This window comes from Anser cygnoides, chromosome 5 (assembly GCF_040182565.1).
Source record: "Anser cygnoides isolate HZ-2024a breed goose chromosome 5, Taihu_goose_T2T_genome, whole genome shotgun sequence".
Classification (NCBI taxonomy): domain Eukaryota; kingdom Metazoa; phylum Chordata; class Aves; order Anseriformes; family Anatidae; genus Anser; species Anser cygnoides.
This window is the reverse complement of record NC_089877.1, coordinates 44,122,395-44,145,574: the sequence shown is the minus strand read 5'-3', so window position 1 is coordinate 44,145,574 and position 23,180 is coordinate 44,122,395. Positions and strand designations below refer to the sequence as shown.

Sequence of the window (23,180 nt, the reverse complement as noted above, 5' to 3'; positions counted from 1 at the left end):
TTGGAGCTGTGAGGCAATCCACTCAAGCAGGGTAACGTAAGCAAACACTATAAAAAGTGTTTGGCATAGGTATTTGAGATGGGAAGATACTGAGGGTTATTCTGATAAAAATATACTCGGAAGAAAATAGATTTTTGAATCACAACTATCCATCAACACAAACAAGGAAAACAACCTGATGTACTAAGAATAAATTCAGAATCAAAAATAAAACGGAAAATAATGATCACCAGCTGGAAAGAGAACAGAGGCTGAGGCAATCATCATGGAACAATAGTATAAGGATATTGAAATCCTCCTGGAAAATTGTTATTTATAACTTCCACAATTCATATTCTACATAACCAAAGCTCTGGGAACTCTCTGTTCCCATCCCCAAGATGCACAATCAGCCAAACACACTCCAATCAAAGCCAATAGATCTACATTATAAGAGGAAAAGATTTACAGTTAACTAATTTATGTGAAGGAGTACGGAACAAATAGCAGAAGAGCTCCAAAAAGCACGTGGGAATGCTCATGCAATAACTCCATCCAAATTCATTGTGTGGACTCAATAGTCCAAATTCATTGTGTGGACTCAATAGTGCACAATCCCATGGAAACGGATCTGGGGGTTCTGGTCGACATCAGCTGAACACGAGCCAGCAGCGTGCCCTGGCAGCCAGGAGGGCCAACTGCACCCTGGGGTGCATCAGGCCCAGCACTGCCAGCCGGGCGAGGGTAGGGATTGTCCCGCCCTGCTCTACTCTGGTGTGGCCTCACCTCGAGCACTGTGTGCAGTTTGGGGCACCACAGTATTAGAAAGATAGAAAACTGCTGGAGAGTGTCCAAAGGAGGGCTACAAAGATGGTGAAGGGTCTGGAGGGCAAGATGTATGAGGTGTGGCTGAGGCCCCTTGGTTTGTTCAGCCCAGAGCAGAGCAGGCTGAGGGGAGGCCTCATGGCGGCCTGCAGCTCCCTCACGAGGGGAGCGGAGGGGCAGGCGCTGAGCTCTGCTCTCTGGGGACAGCGACAGGACCCGAGGGAACGGCATGGAGCTGGGACAGGGGAGGGTCAGGCTGGGTGTGAGGGAAAGGTTCTGCACCCAGAGGGTGGTCGGGCACTGGGAGAGGCTCCCCAGGGCAGTGGTCACAGCATTGAGCCTGCTCAAGAAGCTCACAGCTGGATGGACAATGCTCCCATTCATACACATGGTCTGATGTTTTGGGTGGTCCTTTGTGGAGCTGTGAGTTGGACTCGATCCTTGTGGGTCCCTTCCAACTTGGGATATTCTGTGATTCTAGGATTCTACTTGGTTTCTCTGCACTAAGCCACAACCTCTCACACTGCAAATTCAAGATGTACTGGAGACAGGAGAGCTGAAGACCATGGCTGAAGGTGAATTACAGTCTCTGCCCAGGGCTGCAGCCCCAAGTCCACACTCCCATCAATGGTGACATCTGCCAGGCCCCATACAAGCACAGGCCACTCTGCAAATGAGGTACAGCATGGCCCAGCATGCAAACTGTGCTGTTCCTCTGGAGTCTGAGACACTTGGCCTGCCTGTCCCAAGGAGCAGTTCCTCTTCTCATCCCAAAAGAGGGCTGAGACCCTTGTTTGTACCAGCACTGTGTTGTTCCCATTTATTGCACAAAGATGGAATAGACGGCCAGGAATAACCCACCACCAGCAACATCTGACACCACTGCTGAATGTGCACCTACAGCATGGGTCACAAGAATCACACCCTATTCTATTCTTTTGTACTTTCTACCCCAAAGCCCAGCACACTTACAGACTAATTAATTTGGTTTGACGCAACATAAGACAGGAAAGCATCATTGCCTCCATTTCACATGTGGACAAGCTGAGCTTCACTGTGGGCAATCAAAACAGCCTGAAGCAAAACCAGAGCAACCAAGAATTGAACTGAGGACTCTAAATCTAGTGCCTTAACATTACCTTTCCTATCTCAGCATGACCTCCTCCCAAGCTGAGATGCTACTTTTCCATATTCAGGGGTATTACTTTCTTCCCTAGAGAGACCTGAAGGCTGAGCTGGAGTCTCTCTTCTTTCTCTTTGCTCATAGAGAGGAAAAAAAAAGCACATCCACAAACACACTCCAAAGGCACTCATATTTAATCCCAGTGTAATTCTCACTGCTCTTTCTTAATCCTTCCACCTGTGAGATAATTGCCAGCATTCTGGGAAGAACTCAATGCTAATCATAGACTTGCATACAAAGAGACAAAGAACCAGATAAAACAGACTAAAGGAAATCATGGGGCCTGAATTAGCCATGCACATACACATCTATTCCAGACACCCTGCTGAACTAGCCTCTTTCACTAACAGATGAAAGGCCCATTAATGGGGCTGGAGGAGAAGGCGGAGAAAAGCCAAGCCAGTAAATCAAGGATTTAGTCTTCTCCTGTATGCATTGTGTAATAAAATGCTACAAAAATCAAAGAACCTAAATAAGCTGCCTATCTGCCTAAAATTCAGCAAAAAATAAGGCATAGGACTATCTTCCCACCTCATTCGGTCCAGAAGACCAGTGTTCACGGCAGGTTCCTCTGCCACTGCTTTACCTGGGACACTCCTCCCAACCCACCTCTTTTGGTCCTCTGGAGCAGGCGCTCCTATGTTCCTCCTGCCCTTCCCTTGGCAGGGGAACATCCTGCCCATTCCATTTGTCCCTTCTTCCCACTGCAGATACCATACTTCCCTTCTTCTTCCTTATAACTGGGGAAAAACATTTCCAATCCTTGACTACTTAAAGTACCCTCTTTTTTTCCACTTGTCCTTCAAATTCATGCCTTTGAGGAGAAACCCACACTGCCTCTGTGCACTCATATGTACTTTCCAGCACACCCTTTAAGCAGTACACTGATGGCACCTCTGCATTATGGCTTTTTTTAATCCTGTTGATTTTTGTCACGGAGAATATTTGTTGTTCCCTTTGTAAAATATGATTGCTATTTATACGGTTGTGTACATGTTTATCAACAGATAAATACAGTTTTAATCTTCTTAGAGAATTGCTTTAACAAGTAGAATCTAATTGGCACAGTCCTTGGTAGAACAAGCAAGTTATTCAGTGGTTTATAAGATACGCTGCTCCGCTGGTTACAGAAACGGGAATGGACAAGAGAACTCTGGCATTTATTGCCTGTTCTCCTCCAGCTCACTCCATCTCTCTGTGCTTCTGCTTATTCAACTGTAAAACAAGGAAAACAAATAATTAACCTTCTTACTGGATGGATATGAAGCTGAATGATAATGTTTGTACTCATTGTGTATTTTTTCCAGGGCACTTTGTAAGTGTCAATGCGGCAGCCTCCTTGAGCAGCAATGAAGGGCTTTTGTCCTCACTCCACCACTGCCAGGCAGAGGCACAAAGGCCATGACAATTCACAGGGGAAGCCAGTTGGGAGCAAAGCACCCACCTCTCACTTCAGAGGCCCCTCCTTTAAGCACGATGCTGTTTAGGAATGTACTCTAAGCACTCAGAGACGCTTCTCAGGACAGTAGGTTGGTGGGATGTCAAAGCGCAGTGCGTGCGCTGCTGCTGACAAATAGTGAGCTCACAAGAAAGTATTTTTCAGGAGAATTACAGACAGACATGGCTGGAAATGGCATAAGAGAGAAAACCAGCTGCTCAAAAAAGAGGCAGTGATAACTCAGCATCTCTTAAAACGAACTGCTGAGAAATGACCCACCGGAAATCCCAACAAATAGAGCTGTAACGAGCTCAGGGCCGGAAAGAAGGGAATCAGTGCCTATCCACTGAGCACATCAATAGGAAAACTTGTAAGGAGGTTTCAAGCTCCCAAATCAGTCAGATGGGAGAAGAGTCAGAGAGAAAGTGAGTCCTGAAATAAATTTCTTTTTGGTTATTTTTGGAAAAGGAGACGAAAAGGAGGGAGGTCGGTACATTGGAAAGCCGACAAAAATCATTATTCTCTATAAATTGCTTTGACATTGTATAGGCAGTGACCTTCACAGCGCTACCAGTTTAATGGCATTTACTTCAGCAGTAGCTGATTTCACTATTAAACAGGGATGCATAGCACACGATTACACAACTAAATCACTCTTGTAAATATTTAATATGATTGCCTTTCTTTTTTCCCTTTTAACAAATCACTATCAAAGGCAGAGCGCACAGTAGAAAACACATTTATTTATTCTATCCTGGAAAAAGCTTAGTGCTCATGCATTTTATCTATCTAGTTCTCCAAATGACTTTGACACTTGAAAGCCCTTGTGATCAAAACAGTCTGAAGGAAGGCAATTTTGCAACCATTTAAGAACTGATTTCATGCACTGATCAACATTTACCAAACTTGCCTGATGGAATAGCACAAAGTTTAACCCAGCAGACTGTTAGCAAACACCTGAAAGAGAAAATTAGTAAAAAAAAAAAATACACTGGTTTAAATAGAACTACCTTAGGAGACAAAGAGAAAGAAAATCAGATATTATCTACCCCACCACCACCACCAAAAAAAAAAAAAGAAATCAGTTTTTGGAAAGTAAAAGGGAACTGCCACTAATAGAAGTCATACTTCTGGCTGACAATACAATAAGTGCATCTACCACATAATGTATTCACTCTATTATGGACATACAGTGCAGCACAGCAGGAAATGAAGTGTCCACAGATTTCTCTTAAAATATATCTGTATTAAAGATGGAGTCAATAGATAGAACAAATAAAGTACAAAAACACACAAAAGAAAAATTACTAATGATGCCTCCGGTGATATCTAGTAAGAAAAAATTGAGAAATTGAAATGCTAAGTACGGAATTGAGTACCTTACGTACTTGAAGTTGTTTTTAAAGACAGCCTCACGATTTGTACTTTCTGATTTTTCCAACTTTAGAAAAAGAATTTTTCCACAGTCTGTCACATTTTGGTAAAAATGATATTCTGTTCAAACTGCAGATGACCAGTGCCAGCAAGTGCTCTTTATGAAAGTATTTCAGGAGTCTAGTAGCTAAAGGGATCAGTCTCTTCAGCAATTCAGCAACAGAGGAAAAGGAAGTCAATGGGTATTTAGGAACTAAACAAATTCTGGGGGAAAAAAAGAAAAAAAACATATCCTAAGAGACAAAAAACAGAGAGAGCAACTTGCCTACAGACTTGGTTGAGACTCTCTTTGGAGTAAGACCATTCCCAAGTGAGTATGTGTAGCTGGAAATGGTCAGATAAATGTGTTATTTGGATGACGCAGTTGGTCAGTCCTGCAAGGCACTGGCACACGGGATATGTGTGCCCTTTGTCAGAGCTGGGAAACGCAAATGCACAGCGATGCGAGGTGCTGCCCTGGGTTTTATAAAAGCTGCAACATCTTTAATGCAGAGCTGAGTGAGAGAGCCTGTAATCCCTGTGCCGTGATGCAGCAGCGTGCTCTCCCCTCGCAGGACAAACCAACAGCTATGCAAGATCCTTTTATCAACATTCACAGGGCTAGAAAATAACTGTTCACAGTTTGATTCCCGACATTACCGGGTGAACCAAGAATTGCTCAGAGAACTGGCAGCTGAATACACACGTAAAAGACAAAGGTTCTTCAGTGATATTTATTCTAGCCAAGTTTTAATATTTCATGGCTTATAGCAACTAACTCTTTACATAATCAGCTGTAATTGTCTGATCCCAGCTGGTGATCAGCACATTCATCATCAACCTGGTCATTATTAATACACCAGTAATTAGGGGCAATAAAGGTGTGTGCTTTATAACGCTAGATTAATACAATTCCGCTGTACCTAATAAGACTACAGCTCCTTTTAAAATACAATTATTTTAACATTCAAATTATACATTGTTGTTACCACCACCAACAAGTAACAATCACAGAGCTGTATGATTTTAGAACAAATACTGATATGTTTTTAGAGTCTTCAGTAAAAAGAATTTGATCAATTAAAAGGAGCCTTATTTTGCTTTAGAAATAATCTGACCTATAAGCAGCTCCCAAATCAAACTGTGATTTGAGAGAAAAGCTCTATTAAAAGGCATGCAATTGACAGAATCGAATCGTAAACACTTACCTACATATACTACATACATTCTTCTTGCTCTACCGAAGGAGAGAAAGCGATATCTCAGGCACCACAGTGTGGTACTGCTTGGCAAATGCTGCTGACTTTTTTAATGGTGACAACTGTGTACACAAATTCTCAAAGTACCAGTTCTGCTTGAAGCCTTTCCCCACACAGCAGTGCTGGTAGAGGGCCATTTCTATTAAATGCTTTGCAGTCTTTGACTTTAACAAGAGCAAAAATAAGGCCATCATTTAGCAAGAATGATCCATAATCCTTCAGGTTATTGTCAGAACAGCCTCAGAGCCAGACTCTTCCCTGTACTATTGCTTTTACATCAGAGCAATTCCCCTGCTTCAATATCAGTTATACCACAATAAAAGTCTTGCAGTGCAGTGAAGAATACGGCTCCTGATACCCTTACATCAAACCTCTGGGTATATAAAGCATATATAGGATGAGACTAGCATCTCGCAGAAAACCCTACTAACGAAAATTGGGGACTTTGTCCTTGCATGTACACAACACATTCCTGGGTGCAAAAAACCTTTAATGTCCATGGGGTTCACTGGCTGTTCAGGGAACACACTACCATAAGCAAATCAACCTGCAGGATAAACTGTCTGTAGCATAAACTTCCAAACAAAACGGCTTTGAAAACAAATGAATACACTACAACTTGCAAGTGCTGGATTGTTTGGTCTCTGTGGTGGTATTTTCTATTATCTTCCCTTATTTCATAGCCTGTCTGTACCAATCTCTATTTGGATACGTACACTTGGAATTACCAAGGCTTTTGAAGCAAACGTGGCAATGAAAGCAAGCATGAGAAGGAGCTCTAGCTCCATGGAAGAGGTGAGCATGGCCAAACAAACGAGAGGTGCTGGGTGTCACAGATGCATCAGCACTTGGCAAGGGTGCAACGGAGTCAAAAACAGAATAGCAATTGTTGTTGTTGTTGTTAGATGTGGCGGAAATCACACACCATTAGACATGACTTAATAACTGAAACAGAAGATAACTGTGTGAGTTATATCAGATGGCTTGAGAAAGCATGACATTCTTCACAGTAATAGTTTTACAACCGTTTGTATGGCGTGTTATCCACTAATGTCTAGTCAAAATATTTACTATCTAGTAATGCACTGCAAATAACACTGCTGTTTCTAAGCGCTTACTTCTAATATTTAAGATCCTGCTTACACGGTACATATTTTCTGAACTGTACCGTAATGTTATCGCTGTAGAGCACAAAAGGCCACGATGAGCCTTTAAACGGGAAATTCCCCTCTTCCAGTGGGTTTCGTATTTTTGCAGGGACGTCTGATGTGTGTGACAGGGGTCTATTTCTGCTCCCGATGACATTATCACCATTTTGCTGCATTACCATAAAGCCCAGGAAATAAGCTATTACCTACCATCACTCCTCCCAAATGTTATCACAGAGAATCATGCATTCACAAAACAGCATTAACTGTGAGAATTAGAGTCCATTTAAACTGCAGCTGTTCCTTTATTCCTAAATAGGTTCTTAGACCAAAACTTCTCCCTGACTGGACTCATTATCAAATGTCCCTTTCAACTGGAAGAAGAAAAAGATCGTTTTAAAAAAAAAAAATACATGTTTTACAGATAAACTCCTTCCCTGAATTATGACAACCAGGTAAGTAATGTTAAAACAAATATTTTTTTCTAAAATTCAGCAGACTATTTATCTTTTAGAATTGTGAGTTTAAATTTTACCTTCAAATCATCTCTGGCAACAGAAATGAACCTGTAATTTTTATTTTCTATTTCCAGTTTATTTCATTTTCAGAATCTCATGCCTCATTTATTTCAGGAAAAGACTTTCCTTTTTATTTTAATTTGAATGATAATACTAACTCTGAAGTAATGACTTTCTTTTAAATACAAAATCTAAACCCTGGATCTGATACACATGCTGGTGTCCCTTTCAGTTCTAAACCCATACCCTGGAAAACCCACAAACCTACATTCTGCTATTATCAAAGAAAACCGCTTATTATGTTCCATTTCCCTCTCTGCTTCTTTGCCTCTTTGTTACTGCCCGTTGGAAGGACTCCAGTCTGCAGGGAAAAGCCACTCTCCCACTGCAAAAACGAAATGCCAGGAAAAGGCACAATGTCTCTTTAAGAGTCAACAGTAAATTAACTTGCCCATAAGAGTGCAATAATTAGCAGTTAGTAGCTTATTAAAAGGATGGCAAAGGCCAAGCTGCCATCTGGGATCTCCAGTTTCTTGTGATTGTTATTATGTCAAGATGTGCAACTTGCATTAGCTTTCTTGTCACTGTGCTTGCCCTTACTTTACATGTAAATTTTAATGAAAGATACAGCACTTTAAAAATCAGACGTCCATCAAAAGCACTATTAGTCTGGCTTTTACCGAGCACATGGCCTGTTTCGCTGCCTCTGCATCTCTACACACCGCTGAATGCCTCCAATTTTAAAAAGAGGGGGAGAGAGAAAAAAAAAAAAAAAAAGCCTTTCAATGATATCAATTAAATAGCCTCTTGGGGCAGAGTGAAACCTGATCCCCATCAAAAAGAGAAGACCGCACCACAGCACGAGAGGACAATATTTTAGCTCCTGTTTACACACAACACAGCCACAATGCCTTTAACTCTCCCGGGAATCATTCTTCTTCATAAAAATGAAAGCCAATCAAGAATCAGCTGTTTATTCACACGTTAGAAAGACACAGGCTTGAAATAAGGCAGCAAGAAAGCCTGTAAGAAAAATAAATTACCTATAAACTACAAAATACTTAACGCATTATTAAATATTTTATGCATACACATTGTTTGTAAACACAAATATGCCCATATGCCCAAACAAAAAATAATTTACCAGAAACGTCCTATTTAGTGTCACATTTGTCTGCCTTCATAAATCTATTATGGAGAGGTGTAAAAAAAAAAATGTCTGAGACATCTATCTATTCCTTTCTGTTAGCTAGTATTCAATATTTTAGTGATTTTGTTCACCGAAGTCCTCAATTGTCATCAGTTCTGGAATACAAAGAAATAGGATGAATGTCCTGTTGAAGCATCCCCCAATATGAAATTCATCCACTATTAATCATCTCTAATTACAGCTAGAAGAATTACTTTAAAATAGTGGGTTTTTTCCTAAGTAAAACATGAAACCAGTAGCAAAGGTTTGCTAACAAAAAAACGATTCCAGAAAAATGAAGTCTACATTTAAGAGGCCTTCATTCTGTCAAAGAGGTTTTACGGACTGGGTATTCTCTAACCATAAAATGAAATGCTTTTTTTCTTAAGCAGTGACTAAAAGCTAACTTAAAACTGAAAGTAGCTATCCTTATCAGAATGCAGGAATTTTTATTTTGAAGAGAAAAATAAACCCAAAACCACCCACTTTGAAAGTATTAAAGAAAGGACTCTAAGTATAGAAACCAAAAACATACAACGAATTTAAAACCCAAATATTAAGATATTTTAAAGGGCAAACCAGAGCTTAAGAACCACTGCCAAGGCTGGCAAGATGAATGTAGTGTTGTTTTTCCCCTTGTATAATTAGATATTTAGAGAGCACAAATGATTTAATTTGTTACTGATGTTTCTCCTGAGCATTTGCATAAACCCTTGGACACTCAGATGAACTTACTCACATGGCTCCGAAATCCTAATGGTATTACTCGCAAAGAAGAACTTGAAAGTATTTTCCAGATCAGTAAAGTCCAGTCCTTTCCTTCTGTCCAAGTCCACAAATGTGATTTCGCTTTTTCTGTGCCATTACCTCCTGGTCAATATTATTGAACAATTCAAAGAAAAAACAACCTCACACAGCTCACTGAGAGCAATGCTGAACATTACAAGACTTGAAAGACTTACTTGGGTTAAGAGTAGTTAGGGCCAAGAGAGATAATCTGATCTTCCAGTGCTGAGAACTACACAGGGAATTTGCCATTAACCTCTGGTCTGTGCATCGTGCCTCAAAAAATGTCCCGTCCATGAAACAGGTGAGTGCTTTTTCATTTCCCTCTGAGAGTGGAAAAAAAAAATAGGGGGGAAAAACTGCTTCATGTTGAAAATCAGTGTGCAGCTGTGCAGTTATTCATCCTGAACACAGTTACTGATGGCGGGAAGGACCCAGTGCCTTAGAGGAGAACCTGAAAGCTGCACCAACGCTACAGAGGTGTGTGGTGCACACCCCGAAACCAGCTACGCTTCACTGTCATTCTTCGTGTCAGAAGGGACATTGGGGACTTTTGAGATTTTGGGTGAATCTTGGCCCTCTAAATTCAATGGAAATGTTGCTATTGCCTTTGAGAAGACTCAGGACTTCATTGATTAGGTGAAATTCATTCCTGAGAGAATGCCAGTGAAAAGAGGAGGGTCCTATCTGGAATACGGCCAATTTCCTTTGGAGGCACCAACCTCAGTAGAAGCAAGATCCAAAACAAGAGTGGTGGTAAACCAAAAATCACTACATATATAGAGAATGGTGAATGGTAGCAAAAATGCAAATTATCATTTCCTTAACAAAAGCTGTCAAGAGAACAAATGATATGGAAGAACATGACTACACATTACTTCCAGTTCAATAGCAAAAGAGAGCTGGATATTTATAATCTCCTTTGGTATCATTGTCTTGTTGGGGAGTGTTAGGGAAATAAGCTCAATATAATTGTTCCTTAATTGTCAGTTCCTCTCCAGAAGAGAAGCTGCATTCAGCAGTTCATGACAAACAAAATAAAAGTCCTTCCTGATCATCATACATTTACTTCATCCTTATGACCAGTTTTGTACACCTAATAAAAACACAAACAGTATATATATATTTAGTTCAGGTTAAAATAAAAGTGGTGCATTGATGCATTTCTCCTATCTGACTGCTCCAGCCATTACCCCAAAATACCTGCACTTCATCTTCTTCAGCTTTCCAGGCACTTATATAAATAAATAAATAAATAAAAATTTTAAAAGAATAGATGCAGAAGAAGCCTATTCACTATGGTGGAAGCAATTAATGAAAGACTTGTTCCAATTGATGAATGCAAGGTCACAGACTGCTATACCTTGTGAAGAGGTTTTATGAAATCACATACATCATATCCTTTGGCTACATACATGGCATGAGACAGAGTGGCTGACAGTTTTTGCTAAAAACTACAAGAATGCCCCAAAAACATGAATCTTCTAGGTATGATCACTATGGTATCTGGTACCACCTTTTCTGTGAGCTGAAGGCCACGTGTGGGTTCAAAATTACACAGCTTTTTTCACAAAGAGCGATGGTTCTCTAATGAAATCCCTTGTTATAAGTAGAGCTAGAAATTACACATAGCTGGGAACTGAAACAATATTTTCACTTAATGACACAATAAATTGTTTCCACGCATATAAATTAATTGTAGGCTATATGTTATAATCCTCATTTGTACAGGCTCAAATGGGAGTTTTCCGTCAAAAAGACTTTCTGCTTAGTCCTGCAGCATAAATGCCACCTGAGAAAAGAAGGGAGCAACGCGAGCTAACATCACGCCGTACAAGACTTGCCCTGATCTACACTGACCCTTAAATCACACTAAGGCATACATCAGCCAACTCAATTATTGGCAGCTGTGTTGAGTCACAGTAACATTTTGTGTGGTGTGCTTACAGCTTTAGGTTCTCAATTTTTTTATGGTGTGTATATGTGATTATTAAGTTCATGTTCACTGCTTGCTAAGAAGATAGCTCTGAGTACAACTTACATGTTATCCTCTGCCCCCCAACTTTGGATAGAGTAGAAAAGCTGTGAAATAAATTAGTGGAATATTTTTTCAACTTCAAAACAGAACAAACAATATTAATTACATGATGCACCCCATCACAGAGAATTCAGCAATACAAACTTGTTAGAAGAAGGCAAGGCCTCATACAAAGAGAAAGTGTTTAACATGGCATCGTGCTCCCCAAAATTCGGGTATGAAGAGAGTAGCAATCACTGGGCAGAGCCTGCTTGTATCTCAAAAGAAAGCTAACATGAAAAAATCCTTTAAGCTATCATATTCTCCCAGATTCATAGTAGGGCAATTAGTCATGTCATCCCCTAATGTCCTATTGGCATGGACACAACCAACATCCTCCAATGTGTTCAAATCCTGCTGATTGATAGATCAGATCCTTCAGCAGTGTATTTGTTGAAGATGAGTAAGCCTCGGCATAATGAAACCTTTTAATCTCTCTATCTCATTGGAAAGTAGGACAAAGAAATGGATTTTACTCAAGCAGTGCTTATAATTTATCAATTAATCTTCTCCCTTCCCTCCACTCCAACCGGAGACCCACAGCAGGTTTGCAGCATTTTGCCTTTTTGACAGCTTTGATTAGGGATGGATGACTGCTCCCTGCATGCTAAAGATAGGTGTGAAATGCTGAAAAGCAAGCCGGAGCCCCACAGCAGCCTTTCCACTTCATGCTCTGTGCTGTACTGAGCTGCACAGAGAATGGTCCCTCTGTTTAGCAATGCTGATCATTCTTGTTTCCTCTGCAGCTCTTTGCAACTCAATTCCTCCTTGAAAAGCACCTTTTTGCTAACAGGGAGACAGAACAAAGCACAGAGGAAGAAATGACTGCTGAAGAGACCTCCGTGGTTGAGAAGTGCTGGGCAAGCCCAGGTGCTGCTTCCACCAACACCGGTGTCAAACTTCCCAGCAGTGGCAGGGCTCCAGTGCAGGAGCCACCAGTACCAGCTTAGGCCTCTGGCCTCTGGCTCTGTCTTTGACTGAAGTGACTGTCGCCCTGTACCTCAGTGTCACCAGCTACTGAGGGCCTGGCAGTGCATGGCCCACACTTCAGTATGAATAGGGAGGAGATACCATCTGTTAAGCAACCCTCAAAGCATCCATCTTAATAATTTTCTTCCATAAAACAAAGCAAAATATGTTCAAAAGTGATGTCATTCAATTCCGATATAAGCCACGTTCATAAAAACACAATGTGTCCATTGACAAGCATTTTACAAGCAACAAAGTCTTAGAAAGAATGCAATGTCTACCTTTACTTCTACCTACAGACAGGAAGGTGTGCGTCCAGGCAAGAGGAGGAACAAGAGGGGTGTCCGTCACGGAGGAGGCAAAAGATAAGAAAGGAAGAAGCATAAAAAACAGAAAATGGTGTCACTGGCCATACTCAGAAAAGCAAGAAAATGAGTGTATTTATATAGCAACCAAAGCCACCAAAACACAATGTCAAGAGAAAAACAAGAGTCACACCACAAGTAAAGCACAAAGCAAGGCTTAAACAACTGATGGCACAACCAGAAACTGCCTTTTTGCCTCAATTTGATTTTCCACTGAGAAATGCAAACCTTTCATGCAATAGCACGGCAGTGATATGCCTCATTCCACGTCAAATTCAAAACAGCAAAGGAAACAACAGAGTAGGACAGACAAAAATAAATCTCATAATAATATATTTGCTAAACACATTTCACCTACCAAAGCTAATGTGTTTGTATATAACATTGACATTGCATATTTACATACATATATACATTTACATATTTTATATCCATCGTATTTTTATAGAGAGTAAATATTTATCAAAAAGGTGCATCTCTGAGTTGGTTGGCAAGAAAAGAGGCCACTGTTCCCTGATGTGTCATGGATAAATAAGGGTGGCTAACGTTGCCAGAAACCAATAGGTTTCACATTTTTTGCCAGACAAGAGAGTATAGAAAAAGCTGATGGCAATCACATAGTCTAGAATAGGTTGTGCGAGTCTTCGGGAGCCAGCTGGGTTGCAACTTGTAATTTAAATGGCCAAGTCCATCTGTTTAGACAATCCAGTGCTAAATCACAGACCACTATAAAGACATGTTCAGTGTTATTGAGATTGAAAGTAGCCATGAAAGTTCACTGTCCTGATCACTCCCAACATGCCATCACCCTTCTTCTGCCAATAGCTTGCCATATTCAGCCGCATCCTCAGCAACTAGAACATGCTGGAGGGACTTTTCTGCTGGACGATCCTTCACTAAGCACGATTGTTGAGCCATGAGCCCAGCTGAACAACAAGCAGGGGCAGAGAGTAGCTCAGTGCTTCCCAGAACTCAGCCAGATGCTTCACATGCCAAACACCATGGTCTTGACATGCAGTCCTAAGGAGCTGACTTGCCTACCCCATGGGGATGCTAACTCCCTCAGCAGTGAGCCCCAGCTTCACTTCTGTTTCCCAAGCTGTCATGAACTCATAGCAGACATCTGCCTTGAACTACAGAATAAAAACTGCTTATGTCCTAACTGTTTCTAGATTTCATTGAGATATTATGTCCTTTTTATTCAAATACTTAATTTTGAGCATCTAGAGGCACTATATTCTTCAGGTTCACTTAATGGCAAGAATAAAATTCTGTACGTCTAGTCTAGGAAGGCCTCATCAGGCTTTAGAGGCAACGCTCACATTTTCTCCCCGTGGACAAGCTGCTGGCCTGGTCTTTCTAGTGTTCTGGGTTCAAGTTGCCCTGTCCTGCTCACACATCTCTCTCCTCACACACTTTGCCTAAGACTTCATCGATTTGACAGTGTTATTCACAAGATCAGAGTGCTCCACCAGTGCTGCTAACTCCTCCCCGTGCACTGTGTCAGCAAGACGCTGATGCTGTCCAAGGCAAACAGAATCACCCCTCTCCTGCCTCGCTTCTGCTCATCAGCTTCTCGCTCCACACCCCCATATTGCAAAATGGGACTAATGATCCCATAATGTCACAACCAATAGATGAATAACACAATCCAGGCTGAGATATTAAAACATATACAGGCATAGACCCCATTTGTAGCCCAGCCTGAGGCTAGCCCTGGTATTTTTCTAAACCATTTTGCTCTTTGCATATTTGAATATTTTAAATTGCAGGCACAGGACTTACAGGCCATTATAGGCAATTTTCCTCGGGATTCATAATTAGTTAGGATCGTGCCACAAGGGCTATTAACATATTTTTTGTAATAATTGCACTCTTAAAGACCAACATTGAGCTTTACATTTACCAAGAAGGAGCGGGAGTCATTACAGCTGGCACAAGAAATGGGAATGCAGGTGGACTGCATAGAGGGGGAAAATATCCCTCCTTACCTCCAGAGGATCATTTTATGCTCCCTAGACTCTCCCCGCTGGATCCCAGGCTGACAAGTAGCCACATGGGACCCAGAGTGGCAAAAATGCAAATGGTTTGACTGGCACCAGTAAGCCCAGTTTCAGGCACCTCATGCAAAGCCCAGCTCAGAGAAGAAGCACAAAGCTCTTTCCACAGTCAGTGATTGAAAAAAAGAGAAAGGTGAAGGACTTACCTTGTTCACCCATCATCAGGTGTGAGAGGCCTTTGAAAGAGAGAGAGAAAAGAGAGGAAGTAAGAAGAAAAGAACAACCGAGAAAAGGCAGCAATATACATGCACGCTGATTGCTGTCCAATACCTCTCCGGATTGGAGCTCACATACTTGAGCTAGATCAAGTATGGGTGTAGCACACAGGGCACACACGAATGTTGCTTTCCACGCTGAGAGGAAAAGCTTCTGTCACAGCTAGGAAAACCTGCTGTTTGTGGCCTCAAACTGCATTTGAGGCTAATCACATTCCCCGGGGAGTGACTCCGGAGGCATCGCACACCAGTACGGCTAATGGACAAGGAAAGCCCAGAGCTGCAATGGGGCTCCCCAGGGAGCACAGGCTCCTGTGGAGAGCTATAGAAATAGCTCCTCCCCTGCTACAGCTCCAAAATTCAAAGGTGTGATGGTCAGTGGAAGGGAGGCCATGATTCAACCCTATCTGCTTCAGAGGAAACTTCTGGGCTAAATGTATTTATACACACACACAAAGCTATCCTCACGCATAAATGTGGTGGCTTCAGCATGTATTTTTAGTTGGTCAACACTCCTCACACACACCAGATCTGGCAAGGACTAAAAGAGGTACATCCAACCTGTTATTAATACTAATCCATTTCCTTTCTGGTAAGAACTTGAAATTCAAATTCTGAGGACAATTTGTTACTTCACAGCTCTATAGCTAAAGCCACTCTTGGGTTTCATAATTCGAGATATAAAGCGAGGAAGCAGCACAGCTCCTTTCAGCAGTGACGGCCACTGCCAGCTCTGTGGAGGGGACTGTGGTGGTCTCCAGGCCTGCTGCAGTCTCTGCCCAGCAACTCTTTCTGGCATAAACCTTGTTTGTCCCAATTACAACCTGTTTCCAGCCCCAATTTTCAAATATGTTTACTATACAGCTGTATTGATACAAATATCCTTTAGATACTATTAAAAATATATTTTTGCCAAATCCATAAAACATCAGCTAACCCATCAGTTAATTTGGTGACACATGACATCACAGAAGTAACATATGTAAAAACCAAGCCCTACCCACTTGAACTATGAGTGAGCCCTTCCATACTTCGTTCCCTGACCTTCTTCCCATTAGCTTGTTCCTTTTCCACATCTCCTACCTCATGCAGCATTTATATGGCACATTTATATGGCAGCATTTATATACTTACTTATGCGCACACACACACACACACACATCTCAACTCAGTTTATTGATCAAACAAAGCAGTGATTTTTTTTAATTTCATGGAGACTGAGAGGTCAAATGAATGTATTAGAATGAGATTTTTCAACAAGCAGCATGCTGAGTTTGAATTTGTTTATTTATCTCTCTTTTATATTTTTTCCTTCGCGTCTGCTGGAGAAATCTAAAACCCAGATCATCCCAAGAATATGTTCACCCACAGAGAACTCCAAGCCAGATAAGGGGATTAATAATTGTACGGTCTAAGGAATGCAAATATCTTAATGTTCTTGAAGATTATTGTGGATTTAGAAAAGTAATCAGAAACACAACATAGGTTTAGATGGTTTTTAGTTTAGTTTTAGCTATAAATAAACATAACAGATTTGATATTGTAGGACATATTTCTGGTCTACATCACAAGATATAATTTCACTGAATAGAATTTCTCTGCTAAGAGAGTGGGTTGAAATTGTGCCTGTATTTATGGCCACTGAGCCCATCATTCTTGATAGGCAAATCTTAGGTCTAGCAAACTGGGCACCTGAAAGTCACTGGAAAAGGCACTGGAAAAGGCCAGGAGAAGACAAAAGTGTAATTGTTAGGACCTACAAAGCACAGAGGCCCAGCAGCAACAGTGAAAAAGGAGAATTGGTGAGACGGTGGCAGTATGGCATGTAGGTGAAGCGAGCCCAGCAGGGAGCTAACATCAGACCCCGAGCAGAGACAGGGCTCCCAGCCCCTCAGCCCCGGGTACCAGGGGGAAGGACAGCCTGGCTACGAGGCTCAGCACCAACAGGCGCAGCTGCCAGGGATGGCAGGAGCCTTGTGCGCTCGGGGACAAGTGACACTGACAAAGAGAACCTCCAGAGAGGGGTCACAGCAGAAGCCTACATTAAACACTCTGAATCACACCCTAAGTAACACCTCTTTCTCTTTCAACAAGCCACAGAGGAGCTATAAAGATCCCAAATGTCGGGAATTCTGCCCTTATCCCAGAAGGCCAGCGCTCTGTGCCCTGTCTGTCAGGGTGAGCACCTCTGAGGCACAGACACCCTTTTGGCCCCTGCCTTGGCCCTGGTTCAAACACCAGCAGGATGAAATCTCCCTGAGAGTCTTCTGACTCCCCTGCTTCTCGTCAGATTTGAAATACAGAAGCTGGGGTACTGAGTGCTTCTCTTGATCTTCTAGTCCCAGCTGGGCAACAGAAGTGACAAGATTAAAGAAAAATAGTGTCCCCCCAAATGAAACCTTTTCCTTTTTAAATCAGGAAGGAAAAGGGGGGTGGACTTAGAGCAGAAAAAAAATCCACAGTATTAGCTCTCATTTCATCCATTGATGCAGATCCTTATTTTAACTAACAGATCACCAACAGAATTCAAGATCCATTATTAGATATAATGATAATTTAATAATGAAAGAACATATCAATTTTCCTCATCTGAAAACTTTTCCCCCTTGCAATTTAAAATAGGAGTGAAAATGAGTGAATTTATCTCCAACGAAATGTCATTAACAACCAAAACCTTCAACTTCAGAGATCTAAAGTCTGTGACATTTGCAGCATGTGTAACGAAGGCCTCAAATTCGTCACAGTAAAATCAACACAGAAAATGTGAACTGGCATCATTGTTTCACCTTTACATCGGTTTCAAGATATGACAAGAAACTAAAACAATTTTCATATCATAAAAGTCAAAGTCATCTCAAGGTGGCATGGGGTAGCACTTGCTATTGGACTGCGAGGGCATCCAATAAACTAATGCAAGAGGTTTGAGAGGCGTGCAGACCTGAAAACTAGACCAGCTTTTGCCAGAACAGCGGGGACATCTATCACCGTGCTATTTGGGCTTCTACCATAAAGGCCAGAAAAGCTTTCAGCTGACTCAGGACACCAAATGAACTCATCAGGCCCCAAAGCCTGTACATTTACATGTACAACCATTGCTTGTGTCAATAGGCATCACATTCTGGGGGAAATCCTATAGGAAAATCTGAATTTCCATCTAAAATCAGTTGAAACATGCACTGTTTCAGCTTTCCCTTTTAATCCTAGATTTTTTTCAAAAAAAACAAAAAACAAAAAAAAAAAAAAAAAAAAAAAAAAAAAAAAAAAAAAAAAAAAAACAATTGAAGCCTCAGGGCTGCAATCCCAGACAGCACAGATCTGGGAAGAGGTTGGCACAAACCTGCATGAACCACCATGGTCAAGGTGCTGCGTGGTTTTTCTAAGCAGATCTCGTCATTCCTACAATAATCTACTGGCTGGGCACAACTACCACCAAAAATGGTGGGTAGCTTTGGAAAAGCTTCAGGAAAAGCACAGAATAAACAGCTTATCTGCTGCAAAGAAACTCCATGTCAAAGCCAGGAAGCTGGAGACTTGCTGTTACTGAACGTCAAATGTGAGCTACAGTAAGGACAAGCACGTGGCTTTGGAGGGAGGCTCTCAACAGGTTTCTTGGATAACGATAAGCATCTGCTTGTCCTCAGCCTCTGGAGCGCCAGCTTCTTCAGACTTTCAGCAGTAATGTGAAGAGAAAGTGGCCTGGTTCCTCAGAGCATAGGTTTGTTATTAAAATAATATCTCCATTGCTGAGGGCAGACAGACATCAACTCTGCTCTCTGGCCATGATCTCTGCCTGCCACAAATGACTTTTTCTGTTTAGATTTGGGAGGCTTTTTTGATATTTCTTTAACCTGCTACCAAATCAATATTATTTTCTTAAAGGTTAACATTAATCTCCCTTGATCTCAAAGTAATATTTAAAAGAACTACATTTAAAAAAAATATTGTGAACCATCTGATTTCCATATCAAAATAGTAGAATTAAGTGGCTCTAATTGTACAAAGTATCAAGGGCCAATGCTGGATTCTTATGAAGCCAAAAGGACACTTTTAGAAGTAACTTCAGAGTACAATATGAAAGAGCAATGTAATCAAGCAGACTGACCTCAGCCTTAAGAATGTACTAGGTACAATTTGCAGGGTGGAGGAGGAAATGAAGAAAACCTTGGAGCCAGCTTGAAGCTTACCTCCCTTTCCCCCCAGCACCGCATTTGGGTACTTAACATTTCAAATGGAAAAATAAACCCACAAATCCTAAGAAAGTGTGGAGAGCACAAAACACAGCTGACAGTAACAACCGATTGCAGCAACAAAGGAAAATGGACTCCTTCGTCTAGTTAATTATAGCTTCTCCCACATTACTGGGCCCATGCTCTGGGGGTGTGCACGTGTGTGTGTGGGTGTGCGTGCACTGCTGAACTGCTCTGTTCAGGTGGGCAGCCTCGATATTTCCCTTTTAATGACACTGCCAGAAGAATAGCCCAGAAGCTCTTTGGAAGGGAAAAGAGCTTGCCAGGCAGCAGCAGCAGACCAGCTCTCTGCAGGGGCAGGCTTGCCCCCCGAGGATCCTTTCCTGGGTATCAGGCTCCACGACCCATTCAGACAAAAACAGGACCAGCTGCAATATGTGTCTGAGCCAAGGCTTCAAGCCCTCTGGTCCAGGACACACATGCAAATCCCTTATGGTGGAGCTGAAGAAAGAAATTGTGCAAACCAGGGGTTCTTCCAAAAATAAAATGACACCTACTATAAAGGAGAGCACTCTAATGAGTGATGCGATCTGTTCTTTACATTTCCTTTCCTAATTTCCTAGACCTAGTACTTCCTTAAGAAATCGGCTTCTTTCCCCTCTGAGCCTCCTACCCGAGCTCCATCAGCAGCTCCCTCTTCTAGTTAAGGAGGAGAGCTAACAAGTTCCTCTTCTCCCCCGTGATATTTAAGATAAAATAGGTATCTTGAGGTTTTCTAAAACTCAGAGAGCAAGGAAACATCCATAAGAGACCCCACATACCAAAACCAGGGCATTCCCAGTAAGCCCAAAGGACACGACTCATGCAAAACCCTTGTCTGGGGGGATTCGAAGAGACAGCTGAAAAGGAAAAATCATTCTGAGATCTAGTTCAAACCTTTTACCTGTTAGACAGGTCAGCTCTGCCAAGAGGATGACCTGATTTCTTGGCTGCTGGCATTCGTGGCACCCATTTTTTATACCTGGGCAAAGCAGTAGCACAGGCTGGGGAGCAGTCAGTTTTGTTTGATTCATCCACGCTGTGCTCAACAGCCAAGGGGCTCCTCGCAGGCCCCAGCAGTGAGGCCAGCCGGGAGTGCAGTTCTGTTATTGTAGCCGGAGGCCCACTTCCAATCCAATTACACACAACAGCTGTGCTAGCTCCTCTTTTCCACCCCCTTTGCTTCCTCTGCTATGCGATTCCAGGAGAGGTTTTGTCATTATCGGGGGCAGTAAGTCAGGGTGAGTGGCACCTAGTCTGGGTGATCAAAGGAAAAATAGCGTGGGATGGGAGCCAAAGAGAAAGTATTTTATCCCAACATCTATGGGCAGAGAGAGATCAAACCATACAATCATCTCCTTTCTCCCGTGGCAGAAACAGCACTCAGACATTGTACATGGCACATGCCTAGTGCAATGTTCACATGGGGAGGGTTAGGAGGATGATGGCGTTTGAAGCACAAAAATACACATGCAAGTGTTTGCAAAGATGACTGCATGCACAAGAGAACGTGTGCAGACGGCAAGAGCTGGGGGTGAATCATTTTATGCCTGGCAGATAAGAAGACGTGTATCAGTGGAAAACACAGCACCTGACCAAGTAGGTGCACAAGTGGGAAAGGGTTAAACATAGAATAGGACTCCTCAGCTTGGAACAGAAATGTCTGACAATATATATGATAGAGTTAAAATCCTAAATAATACAGGGGAAGTGAACAGGGAATTTTTTTTTCTTATTTGTCAGAACACAAGGAGAAGGAGTCACTGAATGGTATTTTCAACTAACACCTGTAAAAACAAGTGAAATAAAGTGCTTTCCACAGTTGCATAATTAAAAACAGGACTTGTTATCACAGGATACTGTGGAGGAAAAATATTTAAGTGGATTAAGACAAATAAAAACTGGACATGACCAAAGAAAACAGGTCCATCCATGACTGTAAAACACCAGGCACAATGTCATCAGGTCAGAAAGTCATTAAAGCAGTGACAATCAGAAATCACAAAGGTATATCAGTGAAACACCAATGTTAATTTTGTTTCTTAAACTTGTTCCAAAGCATCTACTTGCATAAAAAGGAGGTTTCTGGGCCTGGAATTCTTGCTCTGAACCCAGCCATCACTACTGCCATGTTCTTGTAAATGGGTGTGCATGGAGCTGAAAAGCATTAACTTTTCAGTGAGAAGAATCCCATTTGTAGACAGTGCCTGTACAAAGGGCATGCAAGAATGAGAACAACTGTGGCACCTATGAAGAATGTATATACACAGAGGTTTCAACCACCTGCGTGAAGATACCTTGAAGATATGGCATGGGTGGTACAACTATCAGTTGCACTCTTACCTAGTAGCTTCTGCAAATAGGAAACTTCAAACAGGCAGCAACACAATTCACACGCACTCATGCCCAAAAAGCATAATTCAGCTTCAAGAAAGCAGAACTCAGCATACAGGTACTGCTTAAATGACCCAATGACATGGAGTTAGGAAGATGGATTAAAATATCAGCCCTCAGATGAAGAACGGAAAGGAGTATTAAAAGATAGAGGCTGAAAGATTGAAGACCTGAACGAAAAAAAAGTGCTTGTATGTTGTGCCTTCAAGAACCTCTGTATCCTTATGGAAGACTTGCTCAGGCAAACAGGGACTGATTTTTCCTCAGGGCCCCAGCTAACTAGGTCATTTCTACAGGATTGTGCCCATTCATTTACATGCAAGCTCCAGTCAGCAGTAAAATCATGACAGTAAAATGACCAGAACTTCATCTCTGAGCCTTCCCCTCTGGAACATCTGAAGATCTCTCCCAAAAAGGGGATAAACGTGGCATGGACAGGCAAAGCACTCCGTCAGGTTTGACACCCACCAGGTATCAGTGCCGGTCACCATAATATTAAGGACCCATATTTAGTCCTTTCTCCTTCATATATTCTTCCACTGAAAAATAAATAAATAAATAAGACGGGAGCACGTCACTAGCTGCTTGATCAACTGCTCTTTCCCCAGCAATTTGCCTTTCAGTACCTAGACCCCTGGCAAAGAGCAGAAGGTGCAAAGAAAGGGGCAGGTATTGTGCAGAGGTGACGGAGGCATCCGTTCTGGCCATGCTGCACACTGCTCCCCAGCTAAGGCTCTTGACCTCTGTAAAAAGACACTTAACTTCCATAACATTCAGCCTAAGATCTCTAAGCCTGTTGTGAAGATAAGGCTGTAGCTATAACCCCAGAGGGAAAACTGAAGTACTGAAAGAAGTTATTTCTCCCCTAAACAACACAGCGAGTCAGTGATCCAACTGAGCACAGATAGCAACGCTCCCAGCTCCAGGGCCCTGCTCTAAACACTCGATTTTGTTCCTTACAATGTGGTGTTATTTTGTGACCGGGACAAAACATCTATAGGGCAACTGGGCTAACACATGACCAACTCCTTTCATTTGTGAAATAAACCAGATGGGATCTTCAGCTGGCTCTGCAAAGTAGTGTAACACACCAGGCCCAGCTGCCAGAGTGCCCCTTCTTCACAAGCAGAGACCTC

General features: G+C 42.0%; 1 protein-coding gene across 22 annotated transcripts in view; it reads right to left on the bottom strand.

The window, feature by feature from the left end:
• NRXN3 (neurexin 3) overlaps positions 1 to 23,180 on the bottom strand; it is a 1,012,648-nt gene that overhangs the window by 882,831 nt on the left and 106,637 nt on the right. For 21 of the 22 annotated variants that reach the window (XM_066997130.1, XM_066997141.1, XM_066997143.1 and 18 more), the window contains 2 exons: positions 15,356 to 15,385; positions 13,066 to 13,077 (listed from right to left, as the gene is read on the bottom strand). The exons of the other annotated variant lie outside the window; for it this stretch is intronic. In XM_066997130.1, coding sequence (XP_066853231.1) covers positions 13,066 to 13,077; positions 15,356 to 15,385 — 42 coding nt within the window. The remainder of the gene's footprint in view (positions 1 to 13,065; positions 13,078 to 15,355; positions 15,386 to 23,180) is intronic. 22 annotated transcript variants of the gene reach the window in all.